Below are 20,361 nucleotides of genomic sequence, written 5' to 3' on the forward strand. Positions count from 1 at the left end.
GAAACCCCTTTAATCCAATGGTTCCAATAGTGCAAAATTATAACAAACACAAAAAGTGGAGTGGCGGCCATCTTTCTTTATTTCCAGGCCTGGAGCGGGACTGTTGGGAGTCAAATCTGGATGTGGACATGTGGCCAAGTGCATGCGAAGCAGCAGACTGACTATACCAGGGTTAGGGAACCTTAGCTCTTCAGCTGTTGCAAAACTACAACTCCCATCATGCCTGGACAGCCAAAGCTAAAGCTTTGGCTGTCCAGTCACGATGGGAGTTGTAGTTTGGCAACAGCTGGAGAGCCTAGGTTCCCTACCCCTGGACTATATTATAGATGCTGACAGCCTAATGATGGAACCAGAGCGGCCAGGTGATTCTCAGCAGTAGAACATGTTTATTGCAATAATTTACAATGTAACTTCATGGAGTACAATAAAAGGATCCCAGCCCGCGGCTAATACTGGGATCACAATGCAGACACAGAACTAGGCTGACGCTGACTAGATCTGCAGCCGCCAACATTGTAAAAGTCGCTAAAAGTCAAAGGCCAGCTTCCTGGGCGTCATGAACTGTTTGACCAAGTCCTCGGTGACCTGTTTCCTGCGCTCCTGGTGCGCCGCGATCATCGGCTGTAAAGTCTCTATCAAGATTTTCTTCAGTTCTCCTGTTAGTAAAGCTCCGCTGGTGTAGTCCTGTAAAGTATCACAGTATAATCACTGCTACGGGGTAGACAATACAGAATATACTAGTAAATATGGATATGTAGCAGTGCCGAGTGTGGTACAGAAGAGGTTAAAAACTGCATGACCAACTCATCTCTGCTACATCCAAAAAGAATATGTTTAAGGGTGCGTTCACACCTACAGGATCTGCAGCAGATTTGATGCAAATTTAATGTTGTGTTCAGTTATTTAAATGAAATCAGCTGCAGATCCTGTAGGTGTGAACGCACCCTTAAGGGTTATCCAGCAAAAATATTTTTCTTTCGAATCAAGTGGTGTCAGAAAGTCATATAGATTTGTAATTTACTTCTATTTAAAAATCTCAAGTATTCCAGTACTTATCAGCTGCTGTATGTCCTGCAGTAAGTGGTGTATTCTTTCAAATCTGACACAGTGCTCTCTGATGCTACCTCTGTCCCTGACAGCAGAGGTTTTCTATGGGGATTTGCTGCTGCTCTGGACAGTTCCTTACATGGACAGAGGTGGCAGCAGAGAGCACGGTGTCAGATTGGAAACAATACACCACTTCCTGTAGGACATACAGCAGCTGATAAGTATGGGAAAACTTGAGATTTTTAAATAGAAGTAAATTACAAATCTATATAAAACTTTCTGAAATCACATGATTTGAAATAAAAAGGATTTTCGCTGGATAACCCCTTTAAATGGGGAAGTGTGCTCCAATCTACTCAATGCTTTTCTACCTCAGACTTCTGTACGAATCACAGGATGTCCTGACAATCACAGACAATCATCAGGACATGCTAAGACTTGTAGTCCTACGGCTGCTGCAGGTTGTCGTGTCATGTTTTCAGGAGAATTTTCAGGTTCAGCTGTCTTTTGTATGTACACAGGGAGTAACACTGATTTTGTCCATTATGTTGCTTTATATATAGTTTTTCAGCAGTTTTCTCCTTTTCATCTTTATTTTTCAGTTTTTCCTGAGCTGATGGGTGTACACTAGCTGCTATGAGGTTTCCCACACAGAAGAGAGGGACCTGTTCCTATTTACCAATATAGCACACACTCAGAGGCAAAAGTAGCATAGAGACACTATAGAGCAGTACTAAGCAGTGTAATCTGCAAATCCAGCACAGGGATTTATATTACACACTAGAGGTTTCAGAGTTTTATGTGTCTCTCTCTGACTTTGTGACTCTGTAGGTATCTCTTCCTCTCCATAGACCTCTACGGGCAGCTGTAACTGATCCCTTAGTCAGCTCATAATCTATTTTCATATCTGCCTTTCCCATGAGTAAGGGCATGCTGGGAATTGTAGTTTTGCAACAGCTGGAGAGCCACAGGTTAGGGAGGGCATGCTGGGAATTGTAGTTTTGCAACAGCTGGAGAGCCACAGGTTGGGGAGGGCATGCTGGGAATTGTAGTTTTGCAACAGCTGGAGAGCCACAGGTTGGGGAGGGCATGCTGGGAATTGTAGTTTTGCAACAGCTGGAGAGCCACAGGTTGGGGAGGGCATGCTGGGAATTGTAGTTTTGCAACAGCTGGAAAGCCACAGTTTGGGGAGGGCATGCTGGGAATTGTAGTTTTGCAACAGCTGGAGAGCCACACTGTGCGCATACATGTTAGCACTATATAAACCTCACACTTAATACCTGCTTAATTTTTTCAAGATTCTCGTCATCTTCAAGGAAGAAAGTCAGGTACATATAACAGACGTCAACTTCGCAGTTGCCACCATATTTCCGGTGTTCTTCGATGGTATCTTTGCCCCCAGAAAATGCATGCTTATTGATCTGATAGAAGAAGGAAAAGTAGTAAGGTTACTTTACTGAGGCTGAGAGGTATGGTATATAATGCAATGAGTGTAGGAAGCTGCGGGGGATGGTTCCTCAATACACCCAGGATCCTAGGGATCCATAATATGGCGCCCATACAAGTCTATGGAGCCTATGCTGTATCACCATTGGCCTCCTGAATACTTAATATTTATTATTATGAAGATGCAATAGGGTGTAAATACACTGCTCCATCCTGTAGCGACCTGTAAAACATTCCCCCTCAGAGCCGTACCTTATTCTTGATCTGCTTGGCCGTGTCTGTGAGGAATATAGAAGAATTGGCATCGCTGGCGCTCATTTTTGTCTGTGCCCCTTGCAATGCAGGAAAGAAGGTTGAATGCATCAAGGCTGGTTTAAGGTAATTGATCCTGGGAGCTACATCCCGAGTCATTCTGAAGTATGGATCCTGGAACGGAAGACATTATTTTATATTGCAGACCTATGGGTAATCCTAGTTTTTGTAATCCCCACTTTATTTGTGTGCAATGGTTTTTTCCACAACACACAATGTTATCTCTGATTGCATTGCAGAGCAACAAACCATTGCACCTCAGTAATGGGGGAGCGATTATTCTGACCATATTTCACTTAAATGTCCAGTTCACAACCAGCACCATTCCCAGCTTGTGGCTCTGCAAGGACTACAAAACTACAACTTACTACTGCATCAAGGCTTCACTTCCTGGATAACATGGTGATGTCACTTCCTGGATAACATGGTGATGTCACTTCCTGGATAACATTGTGATGTCACTTCCTGGAAAACATTGTGATGTCACTTCCTGGATAACGTGGTGATGTCGCTTCCTGGATAATATGGTGATTTCACGCCCCGACTCCCGGAGCTGTGCGGGCTGTGGCTGCTGGAGAGGATGATGGCAGGGGGACAGTGAGGGACACAGGGCACTGGAGGGACACTGAGATTCCCCCTGCCATCATCCTCTCCAGTAGCCACAGCCTGCACAGCTCTGGGAGTCGGGTCGTGACATCACCATATTATCCAGGAAGTGACATCTCCATGTTATCCAGGAAGTGACATCACCATTTTATCCAGGAAGTGACATCACCATATTATCCAGGAAGTGACATCACCATGTTATCCAGGAAGTGAAGCCTTTGATGCAGTAGTAAGTGCAGGGAAAAAAGAACTTTATAAGCATTTCCCGTAATAAGTGTATAGTGGTGATTTGTGGAGGGCAGTACAATACTTTAATAAAGATTTTCACTGGACTTCTCCTTTAAGGAACACCAGTGTAACAAATGCTGTTTGCAGTAGATTTTGTACCTGGTCGATGGCACAAGGGATGAGACACTGAACATCTTTTTTGCCATTGAATATCTCTGGGAAGGAGCTGCTGAAGGACGGTGCGGCCTGAATAGCAGGAAAGCTGATTTTACCTGGAAGACAACAAAACCATGAAAAACCAAGATCAATGGGTGATCCGGACAATTCAGGGCGGGACAATTACCCCCAGGTCACACTACAGGTCTGTACACTTTAATCCAGGGGTAGGGAACCTTGGCTCTCAAGCTGTAGCAAAACTACAACTCCCAACATACCAGGACAGATGATGACATCCAGGCATGATGGGAGTTGTAGTTTTGCAACAGCTGGAGAGCCAACGTCCCCTGCCCCTGCTTTAACCCACCAATGCAGTCGCTGTCTGTAAAGCCAAATATGCCTTTAACTTGGTTGAACGTGACGTGTTTCTGGACTCGTACAACGTTTTTGTAGAAACCCGAACTCATCCTGTTAGATGCAGAAATATAAAATGTTACCAGATATATTTGTCTAATACAGCTCCCACAGTAAATATCCCTTTAAGTGCATATTCTAAGTATACTAGATTAATAAACCGTCCCGTTATAAGACCGGGCACTCACCCCATGTATTCCAGGTCAGAGAAGATGAAGGTCTTGTTAACATCGAAGCCGCAGGCGATAATGTCCTTGGCGTTTTCTATGGTGTATTCATAGGCCTTCTCTAAGGTCAAGTCTTTCCACAGATACTTCTCATCATCCGTCATTTGGATGACCAGAGGGACATTAAAGGTTTCCTGTAACCACCTGGAAATAGCACATATGTGACATTTATTATAAATCACATGACCTGGTACCATTTTTATTTTCTTACAGCCAAGTTGCAATGTGACAGCACCTTTGGTCCCATGACTAGCCTGAGACATGAAGTTGCCCTGCAGCTCTACTCTAAGTAAAGGCTGTAGTATACTGCCCAATGTTTCAGCTGTCAGGTCAGCGCTTGTTTCCCCCTTGTTCCCCACTCCTTGCACACAGACAGGGAGTGGGGAGCAGTGGGAGGGGCCACCCAAACAATCCTTAGGTCGTTCGGCTGGCCCATTGAAATCAGTGGTGATCTGCTGATTCCGCTTCCATTACATAAGCGATGCACAGCAGATCATCACTGATAAAATTGTGATCCTTTAGCATGTTGAAAGACCGGGATCAGCCTTTCAACATGTGCTATTAGGCTATGTTCACACTAAGTAAGTTCCAAAGAAATCACATCCGTTGTAACAACGGCCGTGATTTCTGCGGAACTTACGTAGTGCTGCAGGCTGAGGGAATCCCGGCTGGAGTGTACACACATGGTATACACTCTGGCCGGGATCCCTAGCGGCGCTGCGAGAAACTGACATGTCAGTGCACACAGTGGAGCCGCTCCCTCCATTGTGTGCAGTGGGGAGTTCTGATGAGGGCGCGCACGGATCAGAACTCAGCGGCGCTAAAGATCATCTACCCATTACTGCAGTACCGGCCAGGATGATCTCTTCTGAGGTCTCTTACCAAATGTGAACATAGCCTTACACTGAATGGTTTTCGGCCTGAACGGTCGCTAATCGGCCAAGTAAGGCCAATAACGGTTCAGTGTAATAGGGCCTCAAGAATCAGACACTTACTTGGTGAAGATGAAAGGAATCAGGTGACCGACGTGCATTGCCTGGGAAGACGGCCCCCTTCCGGTATACAGGTAAAACATCTTCTTGTTCTCGACTGCATCCAGAATCTGGTGCATGTCCCTAGTATACAAAAAATATATATATATATTATTATTATTATTATTATTATTATTATCACCCATCGTGGTTTAAGGACATGTATATAATGGAGACCATTCCTTACTGTCCCAGTGCATCTAAAAGAACAATGGCGCAAGTTACACCATTTGTATTTCACGTGTGGAAACTCGTTGCAGTGGTAAACAATAGGGAAACTCCTTGCAGTGGTAAACATATCCAGTAAAGGGCATCAGAACTATGGAGTCATCTATTATACTCAGTAGGGTCCAAATATTGTGACCAGCAGCTAATATCCACAGTAAACAACAAAGTGATAGTGGTAGTCAGCTCACCTCCTGCTTGAATGTCAAGGATCCCAAATGAGAAAAGAGGGTGCACGGGTCTGGCTTCGGCCAGCTGCCAGGTCAAGGAGAAGAGAACAAAGGTGATGGTCCTGTGATTAAAACCTGACCAAGCCTGACCAAGACTTCCAAGTACCAACATTGCCCCCAACCCAATTAATTATCTATAGGACCACCTAGCTGGCGGTGTTGGCTCTAGAGACCCCTAGCTGAGTCAGCAGCTGTGGGATACCTGTGACCCTATCAGGACCTTTTTGAATCACTCCCAGCCCATCTGGCTGCTGTACATGGTGGTTACTCTGGATATTAGATATTAAAAATCTCAAAAACTTTATTTCATTCCAAAAAAGATTAAAAAGCTCATGTAGTGGTCAGCTACAAACAACCTACACGTTTCGCGTGCTTAATCATGGTCTAATGAGCAAGTAACAAAACACATGTTAAAAACAAACAGCGGCCAATCATGAGCACTAGCATGGATTCATCATTTATGACGTAGAAGTACACCTGTGGAATAAGTAATAAGCATTATAGCAATACGAAACATGCATATGAGTTCAATGTGAACAAGTGCCAATAACTAGCAAGTTTTTACGTGAGCCAAAAGTAGAAGCGATAATACACTAAATGGATCAAAAATACACATCATATAATCACGGATCTACGACAGCACGCTATGTGTTTAGGCGTGCACAAAAATATGCCGTATGTAAGGTCTGTATAGTCTGTATATATATATCTGGATAAAAATAATATATATCTGGACAAAAACAATCTTATCCCTGACCACCCTATGACACAATTTTTTTAGTGTTTACCCAAAGTGCATAAAGTGCCACGTAAAGGACAATCTTTGGGAGATTTATTGTCCCCAGTGTGTTTAAACCACTACAACAAAATTCAACCAAGAATGTAGATACACGTCTACAGTTAAAGAGTTCAGTAATTCCAATAAAACTAAGATCTTAAAAATAGGCGACTTTATTAATTGCGAAAGTGACTTTGTTGTATACATTATTGCCTGCCGAACCTGTAATCTTGAATATGTAGGTTGCACTATTCGCAAGCTCAAGAAACGCATAAGCGAACATCTGACGGATATAAAAAAAAAAAAAAATCACACAAGCTGTTCAGGTGCATGCAAACATTTCATAGAAAAACATCTAGGGGACACTTCATCTTTTTGTTTCTACAGTATTAAGAGGGCATACAAACCCATGAGGGGTGGGAACCAACAGAAAATATTACTAAATCTGGAGGCGGAATACATTTTCAAATTGAATACAAGGTTTCCTTATGGCTTAAATTTTAAAAATGATTTATTATTTCATTACACATACTAGTACCATCTACACAGTGTTGTCCACCTTTCCAAGCAACACACTCTTAGATTATGTTTGTTCCTATAGATATTGTCTATAGATTATATTTATCTAGACATGTCTTCTTCATGTGAACATTGATATACACTGTCAGTATACCTACTCAGACACGTCTTCACAATAGGAACATTAACAGTGTGTATGATATCATGACATATAATCATGTGTCTTTGGTAATCATGTCACCATCAGTTGGATGCGATTTTGTTGCTTTAACTATACAGACCTTACATACTGCATATTTTTTTGTGCACGCCTAAACACATAGCGTGCTGTCGTAGATCCGTGATTATATGATGTGTATTTTTGATCCATTTAGTGTAGTATTGCTTCTACTTTTGGCTCACATAAATACTTAGTTTACTCTCTACCTAATGGGTTAACATTTATATTCCCGACACTTCCCATGCATCTAATCAAATATGTAAATATTGAGGGATAAGTATGCATCCATTGTTTGGTCATATTCCATTTCAGATAACTATGTTTACTTTCATATTTACACTATCTAACATATGTTACAATCTTGCTACTCATACATAGAGTTTGGTGGTCTCATTTGTCGCATTCACACAGCGTTTGTTTCCTTGTTGGATCCTGCATGGGACTGACTGCCAATGCAACCTGTTTCTCCACAATCACATAATTAGGGTCACCTGTGTATATAGTTACATGTACCACAAGTTGCCTTAGGCTTATACAAATGGAATGTATCTCCACGCCTTACATGCTAGTTATTGGCACTTGTTCACATTGAACTCATATGCATGTTTCATATTGCTATAATGCTCATTACTTATCCCACAGGTGTACTTCTACGTCATAAATGATGAATCCATGCTAGTGCTCATGATTGGCCGCTGTTTGTTTTTAACATGTGTTTTGTTACTTGCTCATTAGACCATGATTAAGCACGCGAAACGTGTAGGTAGTTTGTAGCTGACCACTACATGAGCTTTTTAATCTTTTTTGGAATGAAATAAAGTTTTTGATATTTTTAATCACAGAGTGCTGGGACCATCACCTTTGTTCTCTTCTCTAATATCCAGAGTAACCACCATGTACAGCAGCCAGATGGGCCTGGAGTGATTCAAAAAGGTCCTGATAGGGTCACAGGTATCCCACAGCTGCTGACTCAGCTAGAGCTAGTTGTCTCTAGAGCCAACACCACCAGCAAGGTGGTCCTATAGATAATTAATTGGGTTGGGGGCCATGTTGGTACTTGGAAGTCTTGGTCCGGCTCCTCCAATGAGTGCCAGATACTTCCAGCCATGTGACATGTCACTCTTATTGGAAGATCCCACCCGCCCCAGGGGAGACAATGAGCAGGTATGGGTGTATGTGATCTGCATGGACACTCAGATCGGCTGAGAGCGCCTCCACATGGATGAGTGGCCCACAGAACATCCCCCCGATCATAACGCTGCCGCCAACAGCTTGTGTTCTTCCAGGCTGCTGGAGGGATCACAATTCTCTGTATCTCCCCTCTAGAACTGATAACAGTATACAGGCCACCGCTTACAGTGGTCTATAGTGAGCCAGAGGTGTATAGACTACAGGATGTCGTATAAATATATAGTATAGGGATGTTTTGAAGAATCTGCAGGAATTAAACATGTTACACAATACTACTTGTTTCCTTTAAGAAGAGAAAAAGTCACCTGTGTGAAAAAAAGATTCCTCTCCGTAAGAAATGGTGCGCCTTGTTCCCGGTTACCCGCTCTATTCTGTCTATAAGATCCTGGTCAATTTTGCTGCTTCCAAAGCGAACTGGAGAGAAATTGTGAAATATTGAGAAAATTATTTAGTTCATATATATTTCTTTATATGGTGAATACCCTTTAAGGCTAGATTCACAGATAACGTATCTGCATCGGATACCTCTCCTGTCACTTCCAATGTGATTACTTACTCGTAGCGGGATTATAATCCTGCTGTAAGTGCCGGCCCCATTAACCCCCCTGCTGCCAAGAAGATACTTTTCCTGCTCTGCGATCCAGCCATCTGAGGCTCCCGAAGCTGCTGCGCAGCCAATCAGTGACTGCGGCGGGGCCGTCCACTGATGGGCTGCGCGGGACTTCCGGGAGCCTCAGATGGCTGGATCCTGGAACAGGAAAAGTATCTTCTTGGCAGCAGGGGGGTTAATGGGTCCGGCACTTATATACTCGCAGCGGGACGAGTATGTAATCACTTTGACACTGACAGGAGAAGTATCCGCTGCAGATACGTTACGTGTGAAACTACTGTACAGGGGTAGTTCACCAACAAAGATTTTTATTCAAATCTACTGGTGCCAGAGATTTGTATTTACTTCTATTAAAAAATCAGCTTATCAGCTGCTGTATGTCCTGCAGGAAGTGGTGTATTCTCTTTAGTCTGACACACTGCTCTCTGCTTCCCCCTCTGTCCATGTCAGGAACTGTCCAGAGCAGTAGCAAATCCCCATAGAAAACCTCTCCTGACACTTCCAGCAGCTGATAAGTACTGGAAGATTGGCAGCAGTTGATTTGAAATAATTATTTTTTTTTGCTGAACTACCCCTTTAATCTGGCATCTGCGCTGTTACCCCATCAAAGAGTGCTGATGTAAAACTGATGGCCTACCCAGAGGCCTGGATAACTCCTTGTTTTGTATTCGGCCTTTCTTTACATTTTTCATGCACTTTGAATAACCAGTTTCTTAGATATTTTTCTGGGTTCCAAGTAACATGACCACCAATACACCCCCATCCAGGGCTGACGACCATCTTTCCTAGACTCTACTACAAACTACAACTGGCAGTAAGGACATGCTGGGGGTTGTAGTTTTATAACAACTGGGAAGAAACAGGTTGGAAGGCATCTCCTCAAGCTTACCTATAAGTTTATCATAGTCTACCCCCTTTGCGCTGCCCGTTTGCACATTCCATGGATCCACAAAGTCCTCCCCATCACTGGCAGCAGGAAGCCCGTTGTTGGTATTTGGAGTGTCACTGGTGGGTGGGGAGCCCGGCTTGTAGTCCTCGCCTGTGGCATTCTTGTAGTCGACTTTGAGAGTCAGGAGAAGCTTCACTGCAGCGTCAATTTCATCCTTCAAAGTGAAGCAATAAAACAATGTTTTTTTGTTATCTTAGAAGATATGTTATCTTAGCAGAGCTGTACCCTGGGATATGGGGGAAGGGAACGGGTGTGGGAGCAACCTACAAGAATAAGGAACCCTCCCCCTCCTACCTTAGCAGACAAGCCTTTTAGGGGCAGATAGGCTGCAGATGTTATGATGTGTTCGGTCAATTAACGTATCTTATCTTGATTTCCAAAGTAAAATGGGTATTCGGGTGATCTGACCTCTGGGACCCCCTGCTATCACAAGTCCAGGGCCCTGACTCTCCCACCTGAATGCAGCAGTGGGTCAATTGCTATAGAGCTGAGCAGATTGCTGTACTCGCCTATCCCTGCAACCTACATAGAGAATGAATGGAGCATTCCATTCCATTCAGCTAAGAGAGTTGTGCGCCTGCTCTTGTGATCACGGCCCCTCCATGAACAGACACTCATATCTCTGGAATATCCCTTTAACTCTTCCTAAAATCTCTACTTGTTCACTGCAAATGGGAACAACCCTATTTATTTCCGAAGGCTGAATATATAAATAGGCAATATAATTCCTAGAGCAGAGTGTTTGCTTCAGTTGTATCCAGTGCAGACAGTCATCTGTGAACTATATACATCAGCGTCCTTATAGTTTCCGACATTGTACTAGCCAGAGTCCAGACTCACGATGCGAGGAAAATAGGCGGAAATCCCGAGCGGAATCCCTGCCGCGGACTCTGCCTGCCTCAGTGTCTCAATGTTAAAGGGGAACTCAATATAAGGAAAAAAGGTTTTCTATTAAAGGGGTTATCCAGCACTACAAAAACATGGCCACTTTCCCCCCTACTGTTGTCTCCAGTTTAGGTGTAGGTTTGCAATTAAAGTGACTGTACCACCAGGCCCAGGCTGAAGCACTGGAGGCAGCCGACCCACCCCCAGTGGGAAGAAACCCCAGCCATTCCATGACGTGAATCCATTAGAATCAATAAAACCCTATCATAGAGGGGCTGGGGTTTCCTCCCACTAAGGGTGGGTCAGCCACCTCCAGTGCTTCAGCCTGGGCCTGGTGGTACAGTCACTTTAAGCTCCATTTACTTCAACCAGTTACTGGTTTATTGTTTTTTTTCGCTGGGGCCACACTAATGGGGGGTATTGGCTACTATGTGGGGCGCTATATGGGGGATTGGCTACTATATGGGGGGATTGGATAATATGGGGGGCACTATATGGGGGATTGGATAATATGGGGGGCACTATATGGGGGATTGGATACTATATGGGGATTGGCTACTATGTGGGGCATATATGGGGGATTGGCTACTATGTGGGGCATATATGGGGCATTGGCTACTATGTGGGGCACTATATGGGGATTGGCTACTATGTGGGGCACTATATGGGGGCATTGGCTACTATGTGGGGCACTATATGGTGGGATTGGATACTATGTGGGGCACTATATGGGGGATTGGCTACTATGTGGGCACTATATGGGTGGATTGGCTACTATGTGGGGCACTATATGGGGGATTGGCTACTATGTGGGGCACTATATGGGGGATTGGCTACTATGTGGGGCATATATGGGGCATTGGCTACTATGTGGGGCATATATGGGGGCATTGGCTACTATGTGGGGCACTACATGGGTATTGGATACTATGTGGGGCACTATATGGGGGGATTGGCTACTATGTGGGGCACTATATGGGGGGATTGGATACTATGTGGGGCACTATATGGGGGCATTGGCTACTATGTGGGGCACTATATGGGCATTGGCTACTATGTGGGCACTATATGGGGGATTGGCTACTATGTGGGGCACTATATGGGGATTGGCTACTATGTGGGGCGCTATATGGGGGATTGGATACTATGTGGGGCATATATGGGGGCACTATATGGGGGATTGTATACTATGTGGGGCATATATGGGGGCATTGGCTACTATGTGGGGCATATATGGGGGATAGGCTACTATGTGGGGCACTATATGGGGATTGGCTACTATGTGGGGCACTATATGGGGATTGGCTACTATGTGGGGCACTATATGGGGATTGGCTACTATGTGGGGCATATATGGGGGGATTGGCTACTATGTGGGGCACTATGTGGGGGATTGGATACTATGTGGGGCACTATGTGGGGGCATAGGCTACTATGTGGGGCCCTATATGGGGCATTGGATACTATGAGGGGCATTGGATACTATGTGGGGCACTATGTGGGGAATTGGATACTATGTGGGGCACTATATGGGGGATTGGATACTATGTGGGGCACTATAATGGGGGATTGGATACTATGTGGGGCACTATAATGGGGAATTGGATACTATGTGGGGCGCTATATGGGGGATTGGATACTATATAGGGCATTTTTGGGGGGATTGGATACTGTATAGGGCACTATTCAGTCAGCAGCATGTGGTGACTGTAGGGGAGTGGCTATGGAGGGTTGCTATGGGGGTGTGGCTATGGAGGGTTGCTATGGGGGCGTGGCTATGGAGGGTCGCTATGGTGGCGTGGCTATGGGGACCGCGGCGCACATGTCCCTCTTTGCTCTTTGCAAAAGTTGGGAGGTATGCATTAAAAGTTATATAGATGTGTCTATATAATGTATTGCCATATGTGTGTGGTTCTGTCACACTGGTAGCTGATTGATATTCAGGAAGTGAAGAAAACTGGCCCCTGTGCCAATCCACATTGTCTCCTGCTCCCACTGCTCTCCCAACTTAGGAGACAAATCTTCCATGCCTCTGTCTCACATTGTGTATGTTTGCTGAGCACAGGCTGATGATGCAGACAGGGGGCAGGGCGTGATGTCACAGGAGGCGGGGCTGGATCCCCCAATCCCCTGAGGGATTCACCTTCTCTGACCAGCCCTGCAGCCTACACCTGAGCAGACAAGGAGTGACAGAAGCAGCTGCTGCAACTTCACTCATACATCACATACATTTATACACAGAGAACATACACATCATATATATATATATATATACATACACGCAGAAAATACACGTCACATTCATATATACACAGAACACACATATCACATACACATATGCCCAATACTCACTTTAGGTGCCTTTTCTGTTTTCAGTGCCCGGACTTTATCCCCTTGCTCTGACACCCTATTATACAGCTCCAGGGGAGAGAGGGTGTCACTGGATCCAGGGTCGGCCATGATGACGCGAGGCGCGAAGATGAAATATTCTGATCAAATGCCAAATATATCAGCAAACCCTGAGACGTGAGAATCCTGAAGAGAAGGAATAATAAATCCTTGTCACTAATACATTACAGCCTATACCATCCCCCCTACATACACACATACATTATATGGGCCATGATACTGATCTGTGACCCTATCACTACATGGTATAGTCCAGGCATCCCTCCAGCTGCTACAACTCCCATCATGCCTGCACAGCCAAAGCATCCAAGCATGATGGGAGTTGTAGTTTATAAATGTATAAAGATTTGTTTGAGGGTCTTCTAGGACATGCTGGGAGTTGTAGTTTTGCAACAGTTGGGAACACCAGGTTGGCATCACTGCTCTAATGTGTGTTATGGTTTGTCAGGGCATAATGAGAGTTGTAGTTTTGCAACTGCCACACATTGGGGATCAGAACCATATGGTACACTGTGCTGACTTGGCAGTTCCTAGACTAGACAGGACAGTAATAGTATTAGGCCCCCAGCTCTCCCCCTGTATAACAGATCGTGTTGGAGAGGCGGATTCGCTATATATGTTATTACACAGAGTACTACACAGCAGGACCATTATATATATATATATATATATATATATATATATATATATATATATATATATAGACTACAGGAGCCGGTGGGGATCAGTTCAGCGGACACATTACAGAGGAGCACTGTACATGTGACTACACGGGCGACCCCAGAGCCTGACAGCCGCCTCACCTCTCACCCGCCTCGCCTTCCCCGTGTGAGCCCACCAGCCGGTGTCTGTATGCTGCAATCCCAGGTTCCTCCTACCGTGCACCACACAGTACACTCCCCGCAGAAACCTGCCCGGAACAAAGGTTCCTACTCAGAAACATAACGAGAGCCTCAAACCTAAAGCGCAGGTGAAGTAACGGACAAACAGAATAGCGGATTATTAATTTAAAAAAAAATACTGATCTTTGTTAGAGTGTATAACTGAAACTATTGGTGGTGATATCGAGCGGAACGTCCCGCTTTATCTCTAGTTTCCGGGGAAATGGATGTGTGGCTGGACAGAGTCTAACAAGCTGTTTAGTGCTGAAGTGAAGCGTCTCCCGGCATGCAGTGTTGTTGTCACTCTGTGCAGCTCCTGTGTACACGGAGCGGTAAGTGTGCGGTCTTGTATGCTGCATTATAACCCATATCGGGGTGTCAGTGTCAGGCTCAGACCTGGACATCACTGCACAGCTATCTAAGTGTATGCAGACCCACCAAGCTTTGCTGAGAGAGAAGAGGGACATTTGCCCTCAGCAACCACATAGTGACCAGTATTACCATAACATTACTGAATAATATCCACTATACAAAGACCAGTATCCCCCATACACTGACCAGTATCCCCCATACACTGACCAGTATCCCTCATACACTGACCAGTATCCCCCATACACTGACCAGTATCCCCCATACACTGACCAGTATCCCCCATACACTGACCAGTATCCCTCATACACTGACTCACAAAGAAGTTGATACCATTGGTACACGGGCTCTGTGCACTATATAAGGTATAACAGTGCAGTTACATCCAGTGACTTATAGGGGGCGTCCTCTCTGATCCCAGTCGCTCACCTTTCCTCTCTTCTCCATATTGCTCGGCCAACCAGAAGACATCTTATCTCTGCACTGACTCATATAGAGGTAGATACTACTGGCACACAGGCTCTGTGCACCATGTAAGGTATAACAGTGCAGTTACATCCAGTGACTTATAAGGGGTGTCTTTTCTGATCCTAGTTGCTCACTTTTCCTCTCTTCTCCATATTGCTCGGCCAACCAGAAGACATCTCATCTCTGCACTGACGCATATAGAGGTAGATAGTACTAGCACACAGGCTATGTGCACCTTATAAGGTATAACAGTGCAGTTACATCCAGTGACTTATACAGGGCGTCTTCTCTAATCCTAGTTGCTCACCTTTCCTCTCTTCTCCATATTGCTTGGCCAAACAGAAGACATCTCATCTCAGCAGAATCTGCCAGACAAATATTTTAGTCTTTTTGCTCCAGCACCATCCTTACCTTTATACAATACAAACAATACTTAGGCCTCCTCTGTGTCTTCACATAGAAGGAAGGCCCCATCTGTGCCCTCATATAATGGATAAGCCCCCTCTGTGCCTCCATATAGAGTATAGGTCCCTGTCTATGCATCCATATAGTAGTTAGGCCCCCTTTGTCCCCCATATAGTAGTTAAGCATTCTATGTGCCTCCATATAGTAGTTACATCCCACTGTGCCTCAATATACTAGTTGGGCCTTCTATATGCCTCATATAGTAGTTAGGCCTTCTATATGCCCCATATAGTAGTTAGGCATTCTATGTGCCTCCATATAGTAGTTACATCTCACTGCCCCTCCCTATACTAGTTGGGCCTTCTATATGCCCCATATAGTGGTTAGGCCTTCTATATGCCTCCATATAGTAGTTAGGCCTTCTATATGCCTCCATATAGTAGATAGGCCTTCTATATGCCCCATATAGTAGTTAGACCACTATGTGCCACTGTATATTAGTTAGGCTTCCTCTCTGCATAACAGTTAGGCCTCCTTTTGCCTTGCTATAGTAGTCAGGCCTCTCTGTACAGGTAGGCTCCCCAGTAGGTAGTGTCCTTCATGTAGCTATTCCAGCACCCCCCGAGGTTGGCATCCTCCTGTAGGTACCAAGCCCCAAAGTACACAGTATTTCAGCATTTATGCATCGCCCTGGTACAGTAGTTAGCCCCATCCAGTAGATAGTATCCCCTAATTTAGGCATCCCCATAGTAGTTAGCCCCACAATAGATAGTATCCCCCAGTAAAGGCATTCCCCTATAGGTAATCCCCCCTGTCAGTCCCCCCCCCAGTCTCTAGGCTCTTCCCCTAGTAACTATTCCTCTGATGAAAAAAACAGAATATAATATTCTGCAATTCTTTTGATGCTGGATTTAAGGGGTTGTCCAATAGATGCTTTCTAACAGAGACAGCACCACTCCTGTCCTCAGTTTGGGTATGGGGTTTTGCAGCTCAGTTGTAATACCACACACAGCCTAAGGACAGGGGTGGCGCTGTTTTTGCAAGAAAGGTGTGCTTTTTTCTAATCCTGGATAACCATTTTTGAGGAATGTAACAATCTATTTGTTTATGCAATTTATATATGTATACTGAATACGTATATACATGTTTATATACATCCAGGAACCTGAGAATGAACTCCTTAGTGGACTATGAAGACTCTGATTCGGAGACAGAAGATGGCGGACGTCCCAATACGCCTAAAGTCTGTGAAGCTTGTCCCATGCCTCCTGTACAGCTGCAACCACGAAGTGACGTTGCCTCACCCCCGCTAAATCTGGATACCTTGGGAGGATCCCCATCTTTTGGCAGAGATATCAGTCTGAAGTACCCTACATACAATGCTCATAGCAATACTACATACAAGGGACATAATTCCGCCATGAAGGCGTCTGTCTTGCCCGCTCAGAAGAGACCTCCCCCTCTCAGTGGAGGGGTAGTGAAGCCTTATGTTCCTAAGAGACTGAGACAGCAGCAATCCAATATGGCAGCTGAGGTTGACATTGATGCACCAGTAAGATCAGATGATGAGATGAGTCAGTCAGTGAGGAATCTGTACAGAGTCTCGGAGTATCTTGGGCCGCATTTACATATGAAGTACGGCAGCAGCGGGATCCCGAAAAGAGTTATATTCCAGATGAGGGAGCACACGGGTGCGGTGAACCGGGTCCAGTGGTGTCCGGTAAAGCAGTACAGTCACTTACTACTCTCTGCGTCCATGGATGGAACGTGCAAGGTAAGCAGATACATTGCATAGATATTTAAAGGTATATTGTCCTATTTAAAGGCAAGTTCCAGTTACTAGAACAACTTGAAAGATCCTCTGTAATACAGTAAATGCACTTTAAAAATCCAACTTTTCTAGGAGTCGTTTTCTTTCAGTGTAAATCTTCATCCCATCATGCTTTAGGACAGAGCAAAGATTTCATATTCTTATTATAGGCGGAGCTTCCTTCTGTTTTTTGGTCGCTCCCTGCTGGGTTACTGTGTAACTTGCCACCACTCTTTAAAAAAACTAAAATCCCAGAGATGTCAGAGGTTTAAGAGATGGGGTGTAAGATTCGAGGTAAATTTGCTCCCAAGATTTTGCAGCATGTCATGAATCGGAATCAGCTGTTGTTTAAAGTTTTTTTTTTTTTTTTTTCAAATCAACTGGTGCCAGAGATTTGTAATTTACTTCTATTAAAAAATCTCCAGTCTTCTGGTACTAATCAGCTGCTGTATGTCCTGCAGGAAGTGGTGTATTCTCTCAAGTCTGACACAGTGCTCTCTGCTGCCACCTCTGTCCATGCCAGGAACTGTCCAGAGAAGGAGAGGTTTTCTAAGGGGGTTTGCTGCTGTTCTGGACAGTTCCTGACATGGACAGAGGTGGCAGCAGAGAGCACTGTGTCAGACTGAAAAGAATACACCACTCCCTGCAGGACATACAGCAGCTGTTAAGTACTAGAGATTTTTTGAATAGAAGTATATTACAAATCTCTGGTACTTTCTGGCTCCAGTTGATTTTAAAGATTTTTTTCCCTTTTACTTGGAATACACGCCATAGTTCAAACTTTAGATTTTTTTGGTGTATATATCAAATTTACAGTAGTAAGGGGCAGAATGTCAGTAATTCCTTGCTTATTCAGGGCCAAAAACGCTTTTGAAAACTAGGATGTGGTTAGCACCATGTGAGATACTGCATCTGTGTGTGACGCTGAGTGTGTTGTTTATATCCTACCACTAGAGGGTGCCATTTGATAAAATAAATTGATAGCTTATTGGTGTTCTGGATAATAAATGAGCATCTAAAATTGCATTATGGTCATACCTCTCCCAGCCATGTTTTTTAGAGGAAAAACCCACATCCTGGTGCCCTCCTTTGCCCCATAGTGGTATACACAGGGCGGCTACATTGTGGATTTTTTTTTTACTTCCTCTTGGAGTTAATTTGTGAAATGTGCAACTATCCTGCAGCAAAAGTAAACTGGGCAGTTTACACCTGTGTATATTTTAGACCCTTTTATAAATCCCCCCCCCCCAGAGTGCCCATACTGCAACCCCAAACCCACAAGTTTATCACATAGTTCCAACACGGTAACTCCGAGGACTAGGTCTGATTTGGTGGACTACATTGATGTCTGACACATTTATTTAAATTTTTTTGAATAAAATGGTCAATGAGGGTGTTTTTTCTTCAATAAAAAAATTCACTGATCTGTTTCTGGTGGACAGCATCCATTACTAAGCTAGGGCTATTTTATGATGCTGCGGGGGACATAACAGTGCTGTACATTTACCTGACCCACTCTGCTGCAAATGCCGGTTTCTGGGCCCCCCCGCTGTCTGCCGCTGTCCTCTACTTCAGAACATCTACTGACGTGCCATGTGTTCTGTCCCCCGCAGCCTTGGCAGCATTATGAAATAGCCATTCACAGTGCACAAAACCTTTAACCCCAGAAATTTTATCCCAGTCCCCTCTGCCACAAGAGTACTGGGAAAAGCTGGGTACCAGCAGACTCGGAGTGTCAAAAAATGGTGCTCTGGGTTTTAGGCACTTGCAGGCTGGGAGGGGCGAAAATATATGGTCCTTACCACCCTGGTACTACTAGGCTTCTGCTGTATTTTTTTTGGCACTGTGCTTCGGCTGGTACCTTGCTCTTTCCGGTACCTTTGTGCTGGTGGGTACTGGGTTAATAATTTGAGGGTTAGTGATAGCCATTTTACAGACTAACACTAAAGGCCGTGTTACATGGCCCAATATTCCTAATAAGTGAGTGCCGATCGTGCTAGATTGGTGCTCACTTACGGTACTATTAGACGGGCCGATGAAGGCCCGATAATAAATGTAAACAAGCTCCGATCTGCTAGATTGGCGCTCGTTTACTGGGCCCTATAATTGTTCAACAAGGGCTGCACGGACATCGTTACCGATGTCCTTGCAGCCCTTGTTTAAACTTTACACATTACCTGTCCAGGCTGCAGGGCTCCTCTTGTTCTGTGCCTCTCCCTGGGTCCACGCGCTCCAGCTTCAGAGCGGCCTGTCTCAGCTGACAGGCCGTTTAGCCAATCACTGGCCGCTGGGACAGGCCGCTTTGAAGCTGGAGCACGCGCACCCGGGGAGAAGCACAGAACAAAAGAAGCCCTTCAGCCTGGAAAGGTAATGTATTCTTCTTTGCTAATCGTCAGCGCCGTCCGCGCATCGCTATTACACGTAGCGATGCAAGTCGACACCCGACTATTATAGGTCAGAACCTATATCAACGATCAGCCGATGATTGGCCAAATATGTAATAGTACCCTTACAGAGCCTATTGTATGGCTCTTCTCGTGCAGCAAGGGCTGTATATATATATATATTACAGTTAGTGATGTCCATGCAGCCCTTGCTTTGGTGTAAAATAATTAAGATATATAAACTTACCTGATCACATTCCCTGGTGTCCTCGGGCCTTGTCTGTGGGATTCCCCAGTCTCCACGGCTGCAGCTCTCACTTCTGGTCTTGTCTCTGAAGTGACAGGCCGCTCAGCCAATCACTGGCTGCGGTGCTGTCCCGTCTTGGCCAGAAATTGGCTGAGCGGCCTTTCACTTCAGAGAAAGGACCAGAAGTGAGAGCTTCATGGAATCCCACAGACAAGGCTGGAGGATACCTGGGGAACCTGGACAGGTAAGTAGTAGTTTTAATATTTCATACACACAATCATCAACTGTTGCCCGCGCTACCTATTACATGGAGC

The 20,361-nt window shown here is 44.8% G+C and overlaps 2 protein-coding genes across 4 annotated transcripts in view; one reads left to right on the top strand and one right to left on the bottom strand.

Moving 5' to 3' along the window:
- Positions 1-271: 271 nt before the first annotated feature.
- WARS1 (tryptophanyl-tRNA synthetase 1) lies at positions 272-14,386 on the bottom strand. Its single transcript, XM_069950205.1, has 11 exons — positions 14,287-14,386; positions 13,427-13,609; positions 10,130-10,343; positions 8,936-9,044; positions 5,432-5,551; positions 4,398-4,580; positions 4,163-4,263; positions 3,799-3,911; positions 2,746-2,919; positions 2,328-2,468; positions 272-684 (listed from the first exon to the last, which is right to left on the bottom strand). The coding sequence occupies exons 2-11, from the start codon at positions 13,532-13,534 to the stop codon at positions 526-528; spliced, it is 1,422 nt and encodes a 473-aa protein (XP_069806306.1). The 5' UTR covers positions 13,535-13,609; positions 14,287-14,386; the 3' UTR covers positions 272-525.
- Positions 14,290-20,361, top strand: part of WDR25 (WD repeat domain 25) — a 72,566-nt gene continuing 66,494 nt past the window's right edge. Inside the window, exons 1-2 of one of the 3 annotated variants that reach the window (XM_069950207.1) lie at positions 14,290-14,453; positions 16,768-17,380. In XM_069950207.1, coding sequence (XP_069806308.1) covers positions 16,778-17,380 — 603 coding nt within the window. In that variant the 5' untranslated portion in view covers positions 14,290-14,453; positions 16,768-16,777. Of the gene's footprint in view, positions 14,454-14,534; positions 14,697-16,767; positions 17,381-20,361 lie in introns of those variants that run through there. The other 2 variants (XM_069950206.1, XM_069950208.1) reach the window with 2 other exon arrangements.

This window comes from Dendropsophus ebraccatus, chromosome 13 (assembly GCF_027789765.1).
Source record: "Dendropsophus ebraccatus isolate aDenEbr1 chromosome 13, aDenEbr1.pat, whole genome shotgun sequence".
Classification (NCBI taxonomy): Eukaryota; Metazoa; Chordata; class Amphibia; order Anura; family Hylidae; genus Dendropsophus; species Dendropsophus ebraccatus.

Bases quoted from the DNA above. Each gene is read 5' to 3' on its own strand.
- WARS1 (XM_069950205.1), bottom strand. From the start codon at position 13,534: ATGGCCGACCCTGGATCCAGTGACACCCTCTCTCCCCTGGAGCTGTAT. The intron at 5,552-8,935 runs GTGACTTTTTCT...TTTGTATACTAG, and splicing joins GGAATCTTTTTTTCACACAG to GGACATGCACCAGATTCTGG. The intron at 685-2,327 runs GTATTAAGTGTG...GATACTTTACAG, and splicing joins ATCTTGAAAAAATTAAGCAG to GACTACACCAGCGGAGCTTT.